The sequence below is a fragment of the Halyomorpha halys genome, unplaced genomic scaffold (genome assembly GCF_000696795.3).
Source record: "Halyomorpha halys isolate HHAL.00 unplaced genomic scaffold, Hhal_1.1 Scaffold51.1, whole genome shotgun sequence".
NCBI lineage: Eukaryota > Metazoa > Arthropoda > Insecta > Hemiptera > Pentatomidae > Halyomorpha > Halyomorpha halys.
Genome location: NW_027108122.1, coordinates 2281236 through 2296464, shown reverse-complemented (window position 1 = coordinate 2296464; position 15229 = coordinate 2281236). Strand labels below are relative to the sequence as shown.

General features: G+C 31.4%; 1 protein-coding gene across 2 annotated transcripts in view; it reads left to right on the top strand.

Moving 5' to 3' along the window:
- The window catches only part of LOC106691323 (uncharacterized), a 93500-nt gene extending 82834 nt beyond the window's left edge, over window positions 1–10666 (top strand). The window contains exons 2-6 of one of the 2 annotated variants that reach the window (XM_067046525.1): window positions 497–665; window positions 7101–7452; window positions 8313–8463; window positions 8552–8634; window positions 9554–10666. In XM_067046525.1, the coding sequence (XP_066902626.1) occupies window positions 497–665; window positions 7101–7452; window positions 8313–8463; window positions 8552–8634; window positions 9554–9590 (792 nt within the window). In that variant the 3' untranslated portion in view covers window positions 9591–10666. Of the gene's footprint in view, window positions 1–496; window positions 666–7100; window positions 7453–8312; window positions 8464–8551; window positions 8635–9549 lie in introns of both variants that reach the window. The other variant, XM_067046524.1, reaches the window with a different exon arrangement.
- Window positions 10667–15229: the final 4563 nt, after the last annotated feature.

Sequence of the window (15229 nt, the reverse complement as noted above, 5' to 3'; positions counted from 1 at the left end):
CATGTTCATTATAACTCAAAGTTGTTCAAAATTATAATTACTATTACAATTTAAAGGGCTCCATATTTTAAAGTGCCTTCTACCCCACTCGGTTGGAGACGGTTGTGCGTTACATGGAATGAGAAACATAGCATTGAATTCTAAGTAGCTTGGGCCATCCGTGATTCAGGTGGTTGAGACCCAGGTCTTAGCAACCTGAGTGGCGCAAACTGTGGACTCTCCGGCTAATCCGATCTGGGGGTGGACATGTATTATTTCGTGGCGGTCCCACGAAATGAAAAATCTGACCCCCTACTACGCTTAAAATAGGTTGGTCACCTCTAGATATCATTTCAGAAATGACCAGGAAGGGGGTCATAAAAAAAATCCTAGTAGCTTCGAGTTCGGTTAAAAGATGTATATATATAAGTAACGCTGTCCAATGTAATATCTACTGAACCTGTGGGTTCACTATGTCTTATTATTATTACTTATTCTAACCTATTGATATTGACAGGTGTTGCTGGTGGCAGTGGCAGGGGAGAGGACAGTGGTGGTGACCCCGAGGCCGAGGTGGCTGACCCAGGAGCCTAGGGCGGACCCCTCAAACCCTTCAGTGCCTTCCATTTTCCCTGCAAGGGTCCCTGTCATCAGCCTAAGGATACTGCCATCCAGTCCTAAAGCAGGTACCAGTACTCTTAGGGAAATTAGTGGACATCTTTCCAATTGTTGTCTCAGAAAATAATGTTAAGCTATGTCAGCACTGTGCATATCTCAGTCAACGCCGTTAACGTAGCGTATGGACTTTGCTTTATATTTGTAAGAAGGAAAATACAGTCTGTAATTAAGAGACCGAAACTGTGTCATAATATTTATTTAAATTTCAACGATTCCCGATTGTAAAAAAAAAATTGTGTTTTTTACTTGTATGCTCCGGAATCAATAATACAATCATCTAACAAACTAATTTATTGTTACCAAAAACTAGAGGCAATTTTGAGATTTGGCACATTCCTGTATGTTTAGTCTAACATATGTATGAACAGTGATTTTCAAAAACAAGCCTGATAGAAGCTTCATGGATTCTTATATGAATATATATGTCTTCTCATATGTCTTCAACCAGCGATGAACCAGACAATAATAATCTGGCCACACAAAAATAAAATCCAAATAAAGTCCAACTGCGCTGTATAGTTATTAATATATATAGGTAAGGATTTAAGGGATTGCATATGAAAAGCCTGATTTTAGGAATTCATGTGAAACATGGTAAGATGATATCTTATTTTTTGTTCTGGAGCAACAATAACCAATATACATTTTTAGAAGAATCTAGTTTTTATTGCAGGCGCTATTGTCAATCAAAGATTAAAATTTTACATACTACTGTGTTCTGAGAAGGCCACACATCACTATAGCTGTTATGTCTACCACAACAACCATTCTTTAAATATTTTCAAACTAGTTTTTCAGATTTATTTTTTAGAGCAATTGAAATTTGGACATCGGCTATTTCTACTCCAAGCCACAGAAATATAGGTGTCAGCTAGAAATTATTTAGTAGGATTACTAAGAATTGTAAGCTTTAAAGCCGAAATTCGGCTGTCACACGCGCACCTAATGCCATAAAAACTATGAACCATGAAAATCTAGATTCGATACCATAATCAGATTTTCGGAACATGGCCAGACCGAAAAAAGAAATATTTTTTTTCCGGAATAGAAGCCAGCAATATGACATACAATTCTCTTCCTCATCTTGCTGGCACGATTTTTTTTTATTAATCAACGACTTTCTTCACTATCACTATTACGTCATCATAGGTGAATAGTTGTACATATTTACAAATAAAACTGTTCAAAATAAAACTCATGAAAATGAAAATCTATAAATCTTATTGATAAGCGATATTATTTGTTCGTTAAAAGTGATGTTTGCCGAATCCGAACTTATTTTACTGGGCTGATTAAATGATTATCGACCGATATACCTTAGAGAAATCGATATAAAATACTGTATTATTCCTTTTCATTTGTAGTATTTAAGAAAATACATTTATATCGATTTTATTATTACTATTTTTTTAATTTGAAAGATTCCAATGTTTTAACTACGATATTGTTTTTTTCTGACTGGTACTTGCCAGTCCTTAATACTTAATTTAGGCTCTTATACGCCAAAACTGAAAATATGTTAATTTTTTGAAAGGTAAGAACTTTTTTTTATTTTATCCCTCAAGAGTTTGAATAAATATTAGTTAGAATCTTATTCATACTCTTCAACTCACTTCAATAATAAAAGGTGCTTGACCTGTGCGGTAAGAAATAGTAATATTTAATGAGCCAAGGATACTAAATAATAATAAGCGGAAAGATGAAAATATGAAAATGTTATTACAAAAAAAAAATCTAATGAGGAGGAGAGGGAGTTATGAGAAAGGAAGGTAACCACTCTGACCAGAGTGGGAGGGTCGAGTTATCATTTCGTGATCAAAACTCCCGTAGTAACAACGGCCTGACCAACGCACACAAATTGTTGAAAACGCACTAGTAGGGACGTTGCGACAATTTTTAAAAAAGGAGGAGAAGTAGGACATGTTAGATTTCCTAAATGTATTAAAATATCTTCTTTTATGTATTTGTGGAGTAAAATATTTATCCACCTCTTTTGGCTTTAAACTTTTCACTAACTCTTATAAATATTGACACTTGATAACACTCATTTTTTCCATTAAATCCTAATGTTATATCTATAGAATTTCTTCATTTCAGAGAGAGGGTTATTGTGTTTTAAATTTTAGTAGCTCTCTCATTTTTTTAAAAAATTATTAATGGGTAATTTATTTATTTTTTTATTGTAGTAATACCCAGCTATATTAAACTGTCATAATATTCCGACCTTTTTTGGCTTTAGACTTTTCACTTAGCCTGACAACAGTATATTATATTTTCAAATTAAAATGCGACATTTATCTAAAAAATCCAAACACATTAATTAGTGAACTCATAAGGTATAACCCCCACAGTTTTTCTTTTATGCATTATTAGTGCTTCGACAAAACATGGATTTATGTTACAACTTTTCCAAAAACTATATTCCAATATGTACATATTTCTGAAGTGAAAACATGCATTACAAGTAAATCAGAACCTTGCAACAGCGCCTTTCGCACCAGATATGGATAAATATCGGGTGAATACAAAACTGTGGCCTATAGCGTTTATACTCGCTTCCTAGTTGATTGCTTTCTTATAGCGTCACGTTGGGGACGTATGCGTACGTGAGGCCACGTTCAGTCGGGAAAAAAGGTTTAAAAGAAAGGAAATATGAGGAAAAGTGACGCTAAATCTATCCTTCGCATATTATTTTTGGGGCTGAAACTTCTCTTTGTAATCGTACTGAAATGTTGAAACTGGGACAGTAATGAAATTAGTAAAATTGCCTTTTGGAAGCCTAGATTCAAGATTCTTATACTGCTTTTACAAGTTTATAGAAACAGAACGGTGTCAGAACCTCTTCAAAAACAAAATAAATGCTGACCCATAGTGAAACGTGAAAAAATTTGAACTATTTTCTGATTGTCTTTTTTAATTACTGACTTTACATAAACATGGAAAATGAAAGAAACCCGTAGCATTCCAGGAGAGCTATATGATATTTTCAATAAATATTTACAACAGTCCACTTAGAACAATTATATTTCCACTCCACTGGAAATATTGCCACATATATGTATGCACTTTCATTATTTATATATACAATGATTCACTGAAGACACAAACTGTTCTTCTCTCTATCTTTCTTCCTTTGATATCTCCAACATATTTGAAGAATCTATACACAAAAGACTTGCTGACACTATGACGTTTATAAGAAAGAATAATAATAATAAAAATGTGGTACAGATCGAGGATATGCAACATAGAAAGGCCCATCAATTTGCTTTTGCTCTATTATTGAAAGGCAGATACTTTTTTAATAACTTGTTGAATGGCGGACACAGTCTTAGAAGTCTGACGAAAAGATTTGTAGCTCAAGTTGTTGACACTATAACCGTTGTTGAGCTTTAACCATGCAAAAGATTACGTCTTTGTCTTGAGCAGAAATAAATTAGTTAAAATAAGGTAATCTCATTCGTAAAAATTACTTAATATATCACATTATGCTAATAATAACTAAATGAAATTATCTTGTCTACTTACTATTTTTTATATCGATTGTTAACTTCATAAATTTGCTCATTACAGCAAGAATTGGAAACTGATATAAGATTGATATACACCCCAAAATAATTAATTATGAATACTATAATGCTATTAAATATTTATTCTATTTTTAGTCAGATGTATCAAACCTGCAGTTACCTCTACATGTCGGTTTTTGTTTTGGAAGCCACTCAGGAAATAATTTCTTTTGGAGCTAAGTAAAAATTCGTGATGAGCGTAAAGAAAAAACTATTAATAAGAAAACATGTTATGACATAAGATTGACGGCGAGAAATTTTTTTTTTTTATTAATTTATTTCTATAGATTAATGACATGGCAATCATTAGGTGACTGGAAAGTCGTGTTCCAAACCAAAGGAGTTTGAATAGGCATTGAGTACATCATAGAATATATTAGTTTCAAGAATAATCTTGACTCAAGTTCATTACAAATTACACTATTAGCAATATAATAAAAGTACTGAAGATGTTCCAGAGAAGTTTAGGTTTAATGATCGTTTTTCATCTACCCAATATTAATTTATTTATTAAATAAGTTTCATAAATTACATTATTTAATAAAAAAAATAACTAGTTACTGACTTTTACTTACTAACTTATCCAACAACTTTCCGAAGTGAAAATTTTAAAAATGCAGTACACTACTTTTTTTATTAATTTGCACGAGATAAGTTCTATTTTAATAAATTTGGATTCGTTAAACTTAAATGCTACATAACGTATTCACTTCTAGAAAATACTGCTAAAATGTTATTTTAGGAATTAGTTTAATTCAATATTTAGTGGTTTGTATTATACAATTGAAGAATTTTCAATAAAGTTAATTGGTATTATTTTAACGTCGCAAAAATCCGTTTAAGGCATACGTAGTGAGGATTATTTGGGATTCCAGCTGAATACATGGAGATAATGGTTTGAGATAAAACCTTGTAAAACACCAGAAGCCTGAATATAGGTAAGATCATCTTATCTAATTTACGTTATTTTATGAATCTCTACGAAGTTTATGTTTCTAAAATTTGAACTTATTATGATTTAGTGAATTCACTAAATTTTATACAGAAGTATAGTACTTTAAAGTAAATCCTCCAACTACGAATTTTATAAGGAACGATAGTGCTGCCAAGAAATTTTTTTATGAAATTTCTATGGACTTTTTTTATATTGACTTTGAAATACCTACATCAATATGTGCCGATTATCTATTTTCCGGTTAAGATATCTCGAAAGTTAAAAATTTAAAAAACAAAATAGAAAAACCGTAAGCCGCTACGGGTTAATGGGGATTGGATTCATGGTACAGTGACCAGAGATCCTGATGAAAGCAAGGACACAAGGGGCATGTCTCTTGAGCACACTTTCCAAACGGAGGAAAAAACAGATCGCTGATGACTGCTGACACCTAACTAAAATTAACGGTATGTTATTATCCCTTTGAAAGACAGAGAAGTATTTTATCAGATACTTGTAATTTTTTCAATAAATCAATATCCCAACCGATTCAGTTGAGGTCGTGGCCTAAATTTGCACAAAAACGAACAGTTTGTGTTCTCATGTAATCCCCAATACGTATTAGGCTTAATAGGTAATTACTATTGCTTCTCTAAAATAACAGAATTGTTATGTATCATAAACCACAAGTCGTAATAATCCTTTCATCCCAAAAAGGAAACTTGATTTTTCTGTATACCAAAATTAAGATTAGAAAATTTGAAAACCTGCTACCAGGCATTGTGAAAATCCAAACTCAAAGCCTTTGTACTATACCCCTAGTCTACAATAGTTAAATTAAGAAAATATGAAATAAGGCGTTAGATGAACAACAGAGATTATTGTAAGTTTCTTATTAAATATGCTTTTCTTCTTCTTATTATATATTATATAATGTAACAATACCATCCTGCGTAAAGTGTATAGTATTTTTTTTTTCATGTTGTATTATTGTGTGTTTTTATAAATATTTTTTTAATTATATAATTCGCTGTATAACTTATAAATGTATAAATTTATTATATTCTATAATTGAATGTAAGTAATTACTAATTATACCTGCACTACTAAAGGTATGTTCGGTATGGGATAAGCTACCAGTAGGTATGTCTGAAGTCTTATATCCTACCAAGCTTGACTCAGATCATATTCAAGATCAGGACTACAGGTAGGATACATCATTTTGTTGGTACTGACAAAAATGTCGAGTGGAAACCTTTATAAAAAAAATCAAACAATGTTTCACAACAGAACGTTGCTTATAGTTTACGTATTGAGGTGATAAGGAGATTTTTGCATCTACTCGCGGAGACAAAAGAATCACAGAACCCGTTTTTGTGGTATGGCCAATAATACTCCTGATAGGGAATATTCAGTTCGGTCGGAAACAAAAAGAATATTGCTTGAATTCACCAGCTTCCAGAGTGATACTGCTTTGCCTAGACATTTTTTTTATTTTACTATCAACGAAGAAAATCATAAGGTAAGTAGAAGAAATTTGAAAAATTTGTATTGCTTTTTAGTATTTACAGGAATACCGGCTAGAATGAGAATCTAGAAAACTTCTCACATCTTCACAGCGTTATTATTAGCAAACGAATAACAATGTATATAACAACAATACTTATATGAATCGCAAATTTTTAAAAGTTGAAAGAGTAAAAGAGCCTTTGTAAATAAGGCACTCTATACACAAGGGCAAATGGAATCGAAGCGAGAGGCACTCGAACTAGAAGCGATTGGTTGCCTAGAAACACATCGCTTCAAGTTTTGGTCTGTCTCGCTGCTTCAATTCCATCTCGCTTCGAGTACGGAGGCCACATCATTTTTTATTAAATATTTTCATGATTATTATTAATGCCTAAAGCATTTAGCTTAATAATATAAACACGACGTTTCAGCATTGCCGGTGGTGATGTCGGCAGCACTGCCGATGGAGCACAGGTCCAAGACTCCAGACCTGGTGATGGACGCAATACCGGTACAACAACTAGCTGCTGTCCTGCGGAAGCCAGTCCTCAGGCCCCAGGTGGTGGCTCCATTTCGACCTATCGTAGTAGTTCAGCCGACATCTGCTCCGGCTCCGGCGGCCTTCACTCACAACAGCATATCCCTGGCCAATCTGCAACAGTCCGCTCCGACCTCTCTTCGTCAGGCTGTCTTCGTCGAGAGCGTGCCGTCCGTTTCCATCAACCTCGATGAGGAGGCATCCGAGTCAGAGGAAGAATTAGCCGACTACCTCACTCCTCCAAGGTAACAAGCTAATCTATCAACTTTATGAAGCAAATATGATAAGCAAAGTAGTTGTTATTAACATGCATGCCTCAGCTTCCTTCTGGGATTTTATTATTATTAAAACTATTGACTACATTTTATGCAAAAACTAAATTAGCGCCAAATTATTCTATACTTCCAGTTTACAAGCTGGAGTTAATTTTGGAAAAAACAAAGACAATCCTAATTGGTTCCCATCACCTCCTTAAAATATAAACTTCTATTCTTCCATCACCTTTGACCAAACCCTTTCTTAGAAAAAACATGCCTCTGCTTTCTCCCGCCTTTTCTATTTTAAAGAGATTAAATTACCTTCACTCGTATTTCTAGTTGGAACGGTAGATTCTCAGTTAGTTCCTCAATGTTCCTCCACTTTGATAATTGTTGAACGGTATATGGGATGTCTCTGGGTATCTCGAGGCAGAAATAAAGCGATAAATAAATTGTCTTGTACTATTCATCTTCGGGATCTCCAGGGACGCCTCTATCGATATTATTTGGGGTTAAAGAGGCTTTTTACTCTTCGTAAGGATTTTCTGGCATCCTTCCTCAACTAAGTTATACCACAATCATTCTTAATTCTGAATATATATTGTTCTCTTAGATATTAATACTATCAACATTTTTTTCTCATTAAAGACTTAGAGAGTCTACTTTATTATTATCTGTCATTTTTTATGTATTATTTTTTTTTTAATGTTACTTACTGGGCTCTAAAGTCCAAACTTCTATTTCTGAAGTATTCTAAAGGAATGTGTCTCAGAATAAATCAAATTTTGATATTATTATCATCATTAATAACGATTTTAAAAATGAAAGACCGAATGCAATTTTTTTAGGTATCCATCGGTATACGAAACAGTTTACGATGCTCCTCTTCCTTCAGTGCCAAAGAAGAAGGATGAAAAAAACAAGTTGGACTCTATTCCAGGTATAGACGAAACTAGTAACGACATTTCGGATTCCTCGACTCCAGACTTCAGAAAGCAAGTAAATATTGTACTTTACGATTGTATTCAGCCATTAATTGTTTTAAATATTTACGTTGCCGAGGTTTTATACGTGGAATCTTTCACAGAAGCCAGGAGATCGAGTTGAGTTCCAGCTACACGGTCAGGCTGGGCCGAAGAGTTACAAATTTGGCTTCGACACTGGAGCAGGGTATGTCTTCTTCCATTTTATTTTTTTTTGCACGTATTCATTCACTATCAATTTAAATCCGATATATGACCTGTAATCCAATGTAGCGAAGCGGTACAGACTGGCTTCAACTCAGGTATCTATGATTAATATATACTTTTATTGGAACTTTATCTATCGCATGATCACTGTATAATACGCTTTTAAGGTTTTTAAAAGATAGTAATTATTCAAAAATAGATTTTTAATCGTATAATTTATATATACATCTAAAATTACTCACAAAATTAAAAAATAGTCTCTTGTATATATATTATTTTACCTTTTTTTATTTTATTTTATACAATTGGTTCATTCTCTTTTATTCTCATTTTCACATTTATATTTGTTTATTATAATCTTAAAAATTTAATATATTTTATGATTGTTCTTCCCATTACACAAAAACTGGTACTCCACCACGCCACCTCCTTCTATCAATATTTTTTTTCAATTCCAGCTCATTTCCTATTTTTCAGGATTGAGGTTAGTATCTTCTTATATTATTTATTTGTTTATCTATTAAACTATATTTTTCTATCACCTTGATATGTTGTTGCACATAACAACATGTAATAATATAATTCAAGCCTCATTTATTTCCTCAGTTTTTTCTTCTTTTAATTACTTCTCTGTTGTTCTGTTTTAAATATTATTTTTCACTAATTATCGATTCTATAATTCATCGTTACATTGTCAGTTCTATCATTCATTACTATACTTGTTATTGTATAATTATTCTAATAATTTATATCTTTATCCTTTCTTCTTTATATTATTCGTTCATTTATTATATATATTATTTATCATAGGAAGACTAGAGAATATATATTGTTTTAATTAAGGTTATAAGATTCTGAACTATCTTGAACGAGGCTAATATGTTCATTTTTTCAGAAAGAATCGACAGTTCCGGTACGAAGAAAAAGACGCAGTAGGCAATGTTAAGGGACACTTTGGGTACTACGATACGAACGGAAAGTTGCAACTGTTTAACTACCACGCGGACGAAACCGGGTTTCATGCTGTACAAGTCGACTGAGAAGGATTTCTTTCAGTGAACTCACTGCCGAGTCCAATGGAGTATTCGAAAAGAAAAATGAAACTTACTGGTACCTAAACATATCTAGGCTACCTGTGATCTCGATTTAGAAGAGATAACATAATTTATAAAGACGAGTCAAAATCCAAGTGCTATTAAAAGTTATATATTTTTGTACATAACTTATTTTATTTTTTGTAATTAAATGTAAGATACTGTTTTTGAAATTATGCTCTGGTACCCAAAGAGATATATTTTGCTGTAAGATAAAAAAGCTTACAACATGATTTGCTTATATAGATTGTTTATTAACTTGGTACAAGAAATTACATTGAATTTTTGGTATCAATAGTAAATAAATTCAATTAATATAAATATATATATTTTATTTGAGTAAGTTAATGAGGAAAATGGAACCAAAGACATCAATGAATTAATTTCTCAAAACGACTTTCCAATTAATGTACACGTTCATTATTCAAAGTGTCCATCAAGGTTCCACTTATATAAATACATACACAGACAACAAATATAATAACATAGATTATTTTTTAAATTTGCAAAATTTGTATAATACACATGAAGCACCTATAGGATAAGTTGTATATTTCTTTTTATACTTGGCCATGTAATCATATAATATAATTCAAACTTACTGTTAAATATATTTTCTTCATAAATCATTTGAAGATTTAATTTTATCAATAATTATTAAATATTTTATTAATTATTGAATTTAATTAAGAATGAGTTTTTGCATGATACTTAACAAACAAGGATACCTAGAAAATAAGACTGTTATTTTAGACATTTTGTCATATAATTTGTTAATTGTTGAAAACTGACTCTGTTAATTGTTTCATTTGTTTCTAATGAGAAGTAGTAATTTAATTACTGAAGAAAAGATAAAACTAATAATTAATAAAAAAAATTATTACCTATAACTGATATTTGTATTGAAATTTGTATACAATGTAAACGTTATTTTTTAAATCTTGTTTAATAAACTGTTTCGTAAATTTATTTCTCTTTATTTCATTTATTCCTTGTAATAAGTGTCTTTACAATAAACGAGATATCTCATTTTCCAAAAATAGTTATGGAGGAGGCTGATAACATTTATCCTAAGACTATATAAGTAAAAAAATGTATGCATAGGTTAAATAAATGAATGTTCTGGACCAGTTTGAAACAGCTCTGTAGTCTTTACTTCCCACAACTAGAATTTTTTTTTATTTTTACCTCTGAATGAAAACTTTTTTATTTATTTATTTATTTATTGCCATTTATAATTAGAATTTATTTAATGCATGTAGAGAAACTACAAAGGTAGCATTTTATTGATGTTTTACATTAGCAGGTCTCGTGGCCATCTTCTTTTCAGGCAACTCGGAGGATTTTCAGGAATAACAAGGTTAGAAACTAGTGGTTTGGGAGTTTATAATGGAAGGAATGATATCTGGTTCAGACTAGATCGGTTACTTATGGAACATTAAGGTCTATATAGGTCTTTAACTAGGGATAATTTCCATGGGTCAGGAAAATATGGAGTTAAAAACAAATATACTCGGTTTTTTTGTAAGGCTGTTATCAATGTGACACTCACGTTCCAACCCCTAAATGATATTCTTTGTAGTTAAAACAATTTTTTTTTATGCATTGGACTTACTTATCATTTCAGATCATTAAAAACAAGAAGTTGCAAATAGAACCTACATTTTCGATTGTCCAACTGATCCTCCAAACCTCAGTCTTACAGATTTAGAGTTAAGAGAAGTCTTAGTTTTTTTTATTCTACTTCATACGGTTAAGTATGTGATCGGTTATGAAAACTTCAATCACCATCGACTGAAAGTGGGTACGGATCAAGAACACACAATTTTTCATTGTAGACATGACCATATTCTCCATACATTAATATATTTTGCTTTATTCTGATGATACTCAGAAAAAGAATTTCATTGTTTTAAGATAGGTATTTTTTATACAACAGAGTTATGTTATTTTCGTTGGTCAACCATATTTTTTTTAATTGGTTACATATTACAGTTTTGTTTTTCTTAGATTTACTATGCAGACTGAATTAGTTCATTATTTTGAGATCGAAATCATCAATGACAAAACAATTGAAGAGTACACGAGAAAAATAATTTTAATCCACTTTTTGTAGAAATGAAACTGGTAATGGAGGCCTCTTCTGAGGAAAATGAAGTAGTATCCTTTCCTATGATTTTATGTTTGATTTTTAATATTTGTTTTATTAATTTAGTTTACACTTACCAAGAGACTTTATTTTCGTTAAATGCGTTTTACAGTTATTTTTGTGGTAAAGAACGATTTATCTCTAAACATTTTTAAGGGTTTAAAAGAAATGTGAAATTTGAAAAATAAACAATTTTCTCTATTTGATTAGTGATTAAACATTCTCGCCGTTCATTAAGAGTAATTCAAAACTGAATTAAACCAGTATATAATTTTTTATCTATATATATCTGTATTATATTTTATGTATATAATTTTTTTTTTTGATCCCTCTAAAAATAGAAAAGGACATTAAATTAATAGATTTTATTACGTATGGTTGCATAATTCAGATTGGATATTACCTTTTTCTACCAATGGTACTTGAAGGTATACGGTGAAATACTTATCTGATGTTTTGCTATGTCTGTTCTCTATGAATTCTACTAGGGATATTTGGAGGTGAGGGGCCTCCTCGTATTCGAATATAATGCCCATAATAGCACTGTATATAAATATTACTATCTTTAGAAAATCAGAAGTATTGGCATGTATTCAAAATATCTCATACTGCATCCAATATCTCCATCCATTGGAATATATTCATCATCATCATCTCTTGCGCTACAACTCTTGTAGAGTAAAGGCCTCGCGCAACTTAGTCCACCAGTCCTCTTAGTACAAGAGCCGGGAAGAAAAAAATGATTTATTCCCTAAGTCTTTATTATATCTAATATATTCCAATATATTATGGAGTGGCAGCGGATTCCAGGTCTATCTTGGGAAGATAGCGGCAACAATTAGAGATAGTACAAGAGCCCAAGAGGAGAAAAAAGGCAGTTATCTCACCCCAATTTTTTATTACTTTAATAAATACTAGGTATAATTACTAGTCAAAATTGATGAGTCTGCCAAGTATAGATAGGGAGAATAAAAATAGCGGTTGTTTCAAAACATTAATTTTTCATTCGAAGCTCTATATCTTAAAAACTACCAACAACACTAGAAAACCTAAGAGCACATTATTTAAAGAAGAGTAATTTTGCTGAAATATTAGCCATAAAAGAGCTATTTACGTCCAATAGGTCTCGGAGATATAGCTTTTTAAAAAGCAAAATTTCTTAAGAATCTACTGAAAGATTAGTAGTTAGTTAATTTATTTTGAGAAATCTATATCTCAGGAACTATGTGACGTACAGATGTCTATTAGTACTCAAATTAAAGCTAGGATAATGGACTATAAAGTAGTTTATGACCTTAACCTTCGTAGGAATAGTAGTTTTCATGATATTCGCTAAAATAAATTGATTTATAGTTGTTCGGACAATGAGTTTGATTTATGAAAAACTTCATTTCAGAAACCGTTTGACGTACAGATGTCTGCCAGCGCTCAAATTAAAGCTAGTTAAATTTACTATAAAATAGTTTATAACGTTTATCTTTGTAGGAATAGTGTTTTTATGATATTTAACAAAATAAATTCAAAAAATCTTAATTTCTAGTTGTTCGTATATAATGTTGATTTTTGAATAAATATATCTCTAGATCCATAAGACGCACATATGATTGCCACCACTTGAAATGAAGGAACTTTAACTTACTATAAATTAGTTTATGACACTTATCTTCGTAGGGATAGTAGTTTTATGATATTCGCATATGAATAAAAACGTGACAAATGAAAATTTATCCGAACAACCATAAATGAATTTATTTTAGCAAATATCATAAAGACTACTTACTACTCCTACTAAGATAAACATAATATACTACTTTATAGTTCATTAAACTAGCTGTAATTTGAGTGCTAATTGACATCTGTACGTCAAATGGTTTTTAAGACATAAATTTTTCAAAATAAATTCACTAACTACTGATCTTTCAGTACGTCCCATATAACATTTTTATGAAATGTTGCTTTTTAAAAAGCTATATCTCGAAAACTATTTAACGTAAATAACTCTATTAGGGCTCATACTTTAGCAAATTTACTCTTATTTTAATGACGTTCTCTTAGGTTTTCTTGTGTTGTTTCTACTTTTACTTCTCTAAGTTATAGAGTTCCGAATGAAAAATTAAATTTGTTAATGCTTTGAAACAGCCGCCATTTTTTATTCCCCCTACCTATACTTGGCAGACTCATCAGATTTGACTAGTAATTATAAATAGTTTTCATAAAAGTAACCAAAAATTGGGGTGAGATAACTGCCTTTTTTCTCCTCTTGGGCTCTTTTACTATCTCTAATTGTTGCCGCTGCTCCCCAATTGCGGATTCCCAAGATAGACCTGGAATCCGCTGCCATTCCATAATATATTGGAATATATTAGATATAATAAAGACTTAGGGAATAAATCCAAAATTGTACGACTATAATTTTTCAAGGTATTTAAAGTCTAGAATATCCTAGTTAAGATCCCCATGATAACCACTCAAAAGTAATAAAAAATTCTAGTATAATTGTGGCTCTCATTACTTAGGAATAAACTGTTCCACTCAACCTCGCTCATCACTGTCAGTTAAAGATAAAATAAAAAGACTAACAAATAAAGGTGATTATTGCTATTTTTATTTGACGTAGTTTATTTCCACTTCTTAGAATGACGGATTTTGACGATTTCTTCGACACCTAACGCAATTCGGTTAGTTTTAACTATTGTCAATACTTTATATCCTAATTTGATAAAAAACATATTTTGGTTCTAGTATAACAATACCTAATGGAATAATTAATTATACAACAATACTTTAATATGTTTTCTGAATATTAAACTCAACTTCAATGCTAATGTTTAGTTCCAACATTGTGATGAGTTGGCTATCAGTGTTAGTTGTTTTTCCAGTCCAAATGTTTAGGCCTTTACTTTTACTTTAAGGTGTTAGGTTTTTTTTTTTTGTTATTTTCGAGTGAAGAAAGTAGTAGGCCTAAACAAAGGTAGTTTATCCAAAGATCCGAAAAAGAAAGCGATGGATAATTCGTTTTCTCTGTTTCTGATCACGTGAAAAGAAATTCTCAAGGAATCAATGAGGCATTAAGTGACGGTTGAGGAGCCCATGAATTTTTTTTTCAAAATTTTCCTTCGCCGTATATACGCATTAAATAATTTCATTTGAACCATTCCCTCTCTTGGTGCTGAGATGCTCAAAAGAGGGCGACCGCGCCATCAAAATGGCGCATTTTTGAATTATTATGAAGTTTTTGGAGGGAACAATGTACAGTGTTTCTGTTTGAGAGAGCATTCAAACCAGAGAAAGAGGAAAAAAACACTAACACATCAATCAGTTCTAACATTAAA